This window comes from Limulus polyphemus, unplaced genomic scaffold (assembly GCF_000517525.1).
Source record: "Limulus polyphemus unplaced genomic scaffold, Limulus_polyphemus-2.1.2 Scaffold2372, whole genome shotgun sequence".
NCBI classification, from domain to species: Eukaryota; Metazoa; Arthropoda; class Merostomata; order Xiphosura; family Limulidae; genus Limulus; species Limulus polyphemus.
Genome location: NW_013667982.1, coordinates 158,617 through 167,008, shown reverse-complemented (window position 1 = coordinate 167,008; position 8,392 = coordinate 158,617). Strand labels below are relative to the sequence as shown.

The 8,392-nt window shown below is 33.2% G+C and overlaps 1 protein-coding gene across 1 annotated transcript in view; it reads right to left on the bottom strand.

Moving 5' to 3' along the window:
- The window catches only part of LOC106466755 (low-density lipoprotein receptor-related protein 2-like), a 21,974-nt gene that overhangs the window by 6,000 nt on the left and 7,582 nt on the right, over nt 1–8,392 (bottom strand). The window contains exons 12-24 of the mRNA XM_022394832.1: nt 8,017–8,214; nt 7,133–7,347; nt 6,428–6,556; nt 5,550–5,672; nt 4,914–5,027; nt 4,572–4,805; nt 3,271–3,390; nt 2,693–2,818; nt 2,209–2,379; nt 1,961–2,074; nt 1,360–1,479; nt 911–1,036; nt 259–419 (exon numbers count right to left, since the gene is read on the bottom strand). Coding sequence (XP_022250540.1) covers nt 259–419; nt 911–1,036; nt 1,360–1,479; nt 1,961–2,074; nt 2,209–2,379; nt 2,693–2,818; nt 3,271–3,390; nt 4,572–4,805; nt 4,914–5,027; nt 5,550–5,672; nt 6,428–6,556; nt 7,133–7,347; nt 8,017–8,214 — 1,951 coding nt within the window. The remainder of the gene's footprint in view (nt 1–258; nt 420–910; nt 1,037–1,359; nt 1,480–1,960; nt 2,075–2,208; nt 2,380–2,692; nt 2,819–3,270; nt 3,391–4,571; nt 4,806–4,913; nt 5,028–5,549; nt 5,673–6,427; nt 6,557–7,132; nt 7,348–8,016; nt 8,215–8,392) is intronic.

The window sequence follows — 8,392 nt, the reverse complement described above, 5'->3', positions numbered from 1 at the left end:
CCGAAACCTAAAATTGTTCTTAAGCCGAAACCTAAAATTGTTCTTAAGCCGAAACCTAAAATTGTTCTTAAGCCGAAACCTAAAATTGTTCTTAAGCCGAAACCTAAAATTGTTCTTAAGCCGAAACCTAAAGTAAGATAGAACATTAAATCAAGGTTTGATTTTATAAATGTTACCTTCATTTTTGCCATTTACTTAATGTAATTAGGTTTTATTTGTCAGTGCATCTAGAAAAGATTTTCTTAAACATTAACTTGCCTCTTTCCACTCTGACCAGAAGATTAACTGGTTATTTATATCGTAGTCAAGACCACGAAGATCAGCTATATTCCTTTGAACTACCAGAAAATTGGATGTTCCTTTTAAAGTTAAAGCTCTGATCTCATTGGGCAAGAGGTACAGAAGATCAGGTACAGGACCTAGTGAGAATAAGTTCTACTGTTAGGTTTAGATTCTTTACTGAAAATAGAATATAAAAATTAAGTCACTAATCTATATAGACAGTGTTAGTAATACCCAATTAAGTTCAAGGTTCACCTTCACAAGGAAACTTGTGTTAAGAGTTTGAGGAATTACTTAAGATGCTAAAGCCATGGCTAGTTTTAGGAAATAGTCAAATTTCATTAATTGAATACCAAGGAAATACATGGAAAACAAGATCAGACTTTGACTTAAATGTCAGTGTAATACTTAATGTTAAACACATGTTTTTACATTAGTAGGTTACTATCATCCTACTGTCCGACTCCTCCAAGTGCACATAGAATATTTGCAAGACATACGCTGTATCGGCACACGTTTATTCAACTGGTGGACGCATATTGTACCATATGGTAAATCAGCAGTCAATGGGTTAGTCATAATTTGTTATTGGAGTACTAGTAATAATAGATCATAATAACCAACATACCATCAGCTTTACAGTACTGGTGGTCCGGGCCAAGGATATAGCCTGACGAGCAAGAACATTTGAAGCCACCTTTGGTGTTTTTACAGAAGTGACTACAGTGTCCAATGATGGTACACTCATCAATATCTGAATACCAGAAAGATAGAATTTAACAATTAAAAACACTGTAGATCAAGACTTCTTGTAAGCTACTAATTACTTCTGATTTTATCTTACTCAAGTGAGAAAGGAAGAACAATTTCTTACTCCACATTCTGAGAATGGTTTGTTTGAAGTGAATTATAACTAACATTTTTTCATTGTGAAACTTTGAATAAAACAAGTCAGTCAAATAACCATTTGAATAACACTACTGAAGTTAATATTTCAGAGAATCAACAACAACGTAGCATCAAGCTTCCTCTACCTTTACATTCTTGATGTGATCTTAGAAGAACTTTAGCACCTACCATCACAGCTGCGTAGATCTCTCATTAGAGCAAAGCCTTCACGGCAAGAACATACGGCTCCCATTGGAGTGTTTTCACAAATGTGTGCACAACCTCCGTTGTTTGTACTACACGATGATCCTGAAGTTATAAAGAAGTAAATGAAAAGTGCAAGTGAATGTTTCTAAATACATGTATTATTTGCAAAGTTTGGAGTCTAAGGCAATCTTTGGGTGAAAGTAGTTATGTTGGATACAAGTAATGAAGTATTAAAGAAAGTACTCATTGAAAACAACATGTAATGCTAACTATTCACCGACAATAAAAATTGTTAAATGGAAGTTAAGTTGTACGTTTTGTATAAAGAGAATTTGAATAAGTTATAAAACAGTTACAGTCAAAAATCAACGAAGTACATAGCTTTAAGACATGGTTTCTTCCTTCGGGCAGTTTTCAAATAAGGCAATGTACTACAAAATGAAAACTAGTAATATCGCGTTCAGTTTAAAATACATTCCTCCTGGTGTAGAGAGTATAAAAAGGCTATGAATGAGTACTATTATTACTATTCTAATGTAAAACTCAAATTCGTTCTAGACTACAAAAATGCAATTAAACTTGCCACAATTATCATGTTCATCGGAGTAATCTAAGCAATCTGGTTTACGATCACAGACAAGGTTCCAGGAAATGCACTCGCCAGATTTGCACGTAAAGTCTTCTTTACATGATGGTTCTAGAATTAAAATAAAAAAAATAGCTGTACTGAAACTTAAAAGCTAATGATATCCACAATGTTTGAAATTCTACACGCAACTGGTTGTGCTGGTATTATATTTACACTTCACATCAGGTCATACAGACACACACCTTGTACAACTGGGCTCGTCAGCTTTACAAAAGCTTTAGTGTTGTGGCACTTTGGGAGAGTTTCATCCTCTTTATTACCACAATCGTCCTCTCCATCACACAACCAAGCATCTGGAATACAGTTCTTTCTTGTAGGACAATAGAACTCCCAAGTATCACATTCTCTAACAGCTACCAAGAAGAGGAAGAACAGTTAGTATTAAAACAAATTAACCATAATGGAAAATATAGAATGAAAATATTACTTTAAGGAAAAGTAATTTTGATATTGAATGATTAAGTAGGTTTATCACTTCACAATCCTAAACAAACTCAAATTAACAATTTAGAAATTGCAGAAGATTGGTGGAAGAGCAACTATAACTACCTAATTAAACAGAAGAATCTTCCGAACGAGTATTTCATAGTTATCTTCTAGTATATAATGAACTGTGTTAGTTGTTCTGATAGTTAAAATTACGTCTCTGAATAACAAAAAACTTACTACAGTTTGCTTCATCTTTCCCATCAGGACAGTCTTGGAGGCCGTCACAAATTTCATGGTCATAGATACAGGGACCATTTTCACAACTTGTCATGCCATCAGGACATATAGTGATAATGTTGTGATCTAATAAAACAGAACATTTAACTTAAATCAACACTAAATATACTTTAGTATGGAAGCACAGTATGCTAATATAAGAGGTTTTTTTTTTTTTTTGTCTTGCTTGGGGGGGGGGGGGAGAAGAGATAATTGTTCAGGCTTAACATTTAATGTTTTGCAAAAATAAGATTACTTCATTATGCTTAAATAGTTGTTTGCAAACTTATCACCAGTATAGAGTTTACTTCATCCGAGTGTTTCTGCCTTGGAAAAAGACCAAGTTCTAAACTAGTCCAGAGAAACAATCTTGATATTGTAAGGACCCAAATACAAGTTATGTAAATAGACTTATTACAAGTCAAAAAACTTTAAAAGCAAAATAAAACAATGATTAATTATACAGTCTTTGCTTGTAACAGAAAAAATCTGGGTTCACGAGACGTGTAGCTAAGTGAAACATTGAGTTATACACAAACCACATTTTGATTCATCCGATCCATCCTGACAGTCGTCTCGTTGATCACACACGAGTCTTGCATCAATACAAATGCCATTGTTGCACTGAAAGTCAGTGGATTTACAAGGTGGACTCGTTCCTAAACAAGGATTTGAAAGTAAAGTTAATTTAGGTCTATGTTAGTCAATAACAAGTATAGCTAATTATATATAGCATGCACGGTTGAACACGAAAGCAAGGCATTCTAACTATTTCATATAAACAAGTGGTCAGAAAGCCAGCACACCAAAAGTTTAAATTTATCCAAGTGCACAGAACTGAATAGGAGATTATCTTCACTATGAAAAAGAACTGTCCACTTAGACCTATCCTTTTAGCTCTTGGACTATTTAATTAATTAAGATTTAGTATTAAAAATGATCTTTACTATCAAAGTTGAGGTTTCTCTCTCTCTCTCTCTCTCTCTCCATTAATACGTTGGCTAACTGGCATTTCTAATATTTGTTCCATACTTTGATAATAAGACTAATATTTTCACACATTTAAACAAGTCTAAATCTGTCTAGTTTAGAAGTAGCACCTCACCACAAGCCTAGACAATTATCTTTAACATCTTCCACAACTAGATACATAACCACAATGTTAATGACACTTATACTACTGTTTCTAGTCCTCAGATAATGGAATTTTTTAAAGATCCAAAATTAAGCAAATGGCTCTCCTTCCTTTAGGAGTCAACACAATATTGTACTTGTGCATCATAAAGACACCCATATTCTCCTGAATTAGTTAACGATTCAAAAGCACTCATTTTTGGTTGTTTTGTTTTTTTAATTTGTAGAGGCGTTTACCAACCTTCCCACCAATTATGAAAGCACTGTTGCAGTTACTTGCAAATGAAGAATACGATCTCTTGCTCCAGCTGTGGTCACTTGAGAAGTACACAAATACCACGTACTGCCATTTATAGGTTATTTTGATGTAAAGTCTCCAGATATGATACTTTTATCTCCTAGGTTTGGAATCAGAAATTTTGACCGTAGTTTCAAGGAAAAACTTTACAACTTCAGACTTGTTGGATCTTCAAATGCATAGTTTCTCAGTAGGGAATGTCATTAGAAAAAATAAAAATTCATCAATTTAAAGAAGCTATTAGTGTAGATTTGGGAAGTAGGCATTAATTCCTTCCCTTCTATTTTATGTATCAATGGATTTTCTATTAATACTGATGTTTGACTAATTCATAAGGAAAATAAAGTAACAATTAACTAATCCAACATTAAGTGTTAGAGTATTATTATTGGTTATAAAACTACGTACCACATTTTTCATCCAAGCCATCTGAACAATCAGGTTCTCCATCACATTTCCAAGACAATGGTAGACATTGGCCAGAAGAGCATCTAAACTCGCTTTCTTTGCACTCTTTAACCTTACAGTCACTCTCATCCTGGCCAAGGACACAATCTTTGTCTCCATCACAAAGCCACACCATAGAAATACACTGACCCTCTCCACAGTCAAACTGGTTTGGCCCACAAGTCTTAATATTGGCTAAATAAACAAGTTATGTTAAATGAAACAAGAATTTTATAGAAGATATTACAATTTACTAATGGTGAAGCAAAGAAAAATTAATTTCCTAAAGATAAGAGAACTTACAGCAGTTCTTTTCATCAGATCCATCTCCACAATCATCCATCAAGTCGCATATCCAGGAAGGTACAACACACAGGCCATTGTCACATCTGAAGTTCTCGTTAGGACAGCTACTGTCTGCAAACAAAACACCTTTAGTAGGCCCACTAATGCCTTACGATAGGAAAGGCATGGGTAGGTTTGAAATAAAGGGCAATTCTTTGTGCTAGTTTCTTGTAATAAAAGATTTAGTAAAATAAAAAGATTAGCATTTCAAAAGTCACTTCTGTTGAGAAAACTAATTGACATTGTTGTAAGACTGAGTAGACTAGTTTGACAAAATTTAATTAAGAATCACTTCTAATAATCAATTACGAGTTTGATTTTCAAAGTATTGAGGATTTTTTGCTATAATGATAACCTAACATTTGATCTGAACCTAAAAACTGAATAGGTATTGTATTCTTAGTCCTTACAGGTCTTGTCAGCATCTACACTTTTAGAAGCATTAATTTCATTACAACTTTAAGTAGCAGTCATGACTAAAATATTCCTTTCCAGTCCATTTGTAGTCATTATTCAAACAAAAAAACACTTGATTGAATATGTAGAACCATGATGGTAATTAATAGTATACAAACAAGCTAGCATTTAACTTACTACAATCCTTCTCATCAGATTGATCAGGACAGTCAAACCTTCCATCACACTTCCAAACTTCTGGTATACACACATTAGTATTAGCACATTGAACTTCATCTTTCTTGCATCCTTTAATCTCTTCTGCAAGTAGTTTTAACTTTCAATACGTCATTAGTTTCTTCAAAAACACTACTTAGTTTATGGGAACTTGATTTGAAAGAACAATTTCTGAGAAGTACCACATATGGGTAGGTACTTGGAATACAGTGTTTGAAGAATGCCGGGAACTTGCCAAATTATGACATTTAATTATGGGTAAGAAGATACTACATTTAAACTCAAATTTATCCATGCTTTACAAGATTAATCATGTACATGAATGCATATCCAACTTTTATTGCTAGTATAGAACAGATTATTAGGTTTATTTTACATATCAATAATGCTTTTTTTATAGTACACGGGAACTCGTTTATACTTCCGAATCCTTACTTAATTTTAAGATGCTTATTACAGGATAAGTATACTTAACGGCTATACAAAAACCCATATTAAGCTCGTTGAAGATGTTTTGCAGGCCAGGCTAAAAATTCCTGGAGGTCATAGTTAGAGCACCGCTAACTAATACTAATGTTAAGATACGTTACTTTAGTTTCACATTTAGAATGTATAAAGTTTTACAAAACAAGTTAGCAAATATCCTCCTAACTCTAACTTTGATACCAATACAAATGAATAATAGCTTTAAGATGTTAGTAATTGGTTATGAAAAAAATCTGTCTAAGGTGCACGCACACAAACATTAACTTAACGTAGGAAAATACAGAAACAAGTTAGGGTTTGCTCTCACCATATTAAAAGCTTAAAGATAAACCATTTTGAAAAGAAACTCAAACCTTGACATGTCCTTCCACTATTATCAAGTGCAAATCCAATGGCACAGCCACATGTGTGACCTATTGGGTTAGTAAGGCAAAGTTGGTTACACTTTCCATTATCCACCTCACATCCTGCTACAGTTAGAACTGTTAGGAAAACAAAACTTTGTTTATTGACAAATGTCAGCTCAGCTAATAAGTTTGTATTTCATAGTTTAGTTTCAACATACAAAATAAAGGTACGATTTTAGAAGAAAAACTAATAAACAGATCAGCTTAATGTGAAAGTATTTAATTTCACACAAGACTATATAAAAGTTAAATAAGAACTTAACTGTAGGTTCTTTCAGTAAAACACTGAAAGATGTTGAAGTCATGCAACACCTCTTAAGTACATTTCTTAACCACCAGTCTAGGGGAAAACTGTACCAGTGCAATTATAACCACCTAGCTGATAGTGGGATTTCAGGAAAGTCAAGCTAGAAAGTCAATCTATAATTTAAGGAGACCGTAAGCCAGTTCTTGGTATTGGAAATGTCAAGAAATGCTGGTATAAGTCACAATCTAGTACTATCAGGTTTAAGAACAAGAATTAATGATGTCAGCATTTAAGCACATTAGACAAGTTAAGTATCGGGGGGGTGAAATAATTAAAAGAATATTAATTTAATCGGAACCTATGGTATTGCAGTATTTGTACAATTTAAAAATAAGAGTACAAACCTGTCGAAATTTTTAGTAGATGTACATAATACAACTTTCTCATTGCTGCAGTATTGTTTAGGGCATTTGGTAGCTTTACCGAGGATACCTTTCGTTCTGGATCGTTGTAATAAAAGAACTGTAGTGCACGTTGCTCCACATCCATCCAATATACCCCATTTTCTCCCACCGCGACTGAACTCACATGTCCCAGTTCCGTCTTCATGATTCGTTGCCTTATTTGAATTACAAGAGTAGTACGAAACTTGTTAAATTCAAATACTAGCTTCAAACCAAGCATTACAATAAAGCTTTTACTGCAGTTTGGTCATGCAAAAAAAAAGGTGGTTAATATTCTACGTTTCAGAAAACTTGGGTTTTGTATTAGAGATATACAAATCAAATTTCCCATTTATTTATAACATTGTTAAATGGCACTAGTACATGAAAAGTAACTCATTTTGAAGTACCTACTGGTTAGAATTCATTTAAATTCTTTACACAAGTCTTAACATTCTACTATTCATATGTGCTTACAACCTCAAATCAAGGCTTCTATAGTTCTATTTTCAGTGTAATTGGTTTATAATAGTAATGAAGTAGTGTTGTACTTGTTTTTATTACTAGTTTATTGTTTTTTTTTTTTATCCTATTCCTATGATCCAAAATCAAAATCCCATAACTATCTTGCCTACCATGCGATTAACTATTCCTCCAAAAACACGTTAATGTTCACTGTTTTATCTATTAGCCCATAATCTTCTTCCAATACTAAACCTTGATGATAGAACATCTTGGTAAAGAAACTGCAATTAAAGTTTAAATTTTATACAGAATTTTTTGTTTATGTTATCATATTTCATAACATTTTTAGCCTAGTGCCTATAGCTAACAGACTTTCTTACTCTTTCCCGCCTTCAAGCTTTATGGATGATAACAGCCCCTTTTTAGAATCTGCCCACACAAGTTTGTTATTCCATCTGTCTATTGCTAGTGATACTGGTATCCCAAGGTGTTTAGAAACAACCAACTTCCTGTTGTTCCCATCCATATCAAACCTCACTATTTCAGGTTGGATTCCCAGGAGAGCCAAAAATAACACTCTGAAGAAATAAATACAAAATTGTTGTATTTATGCACAGTTTGGAGCATCAGTACAAGGTAAAAATTTAACATTTTATTCACAAGAATGCTCAAGTTTCTACATTAATAATGCATTTAGTTCTGTCCCAGAAAACGAAGCATTATATATATATATATATATATATATATATATATATA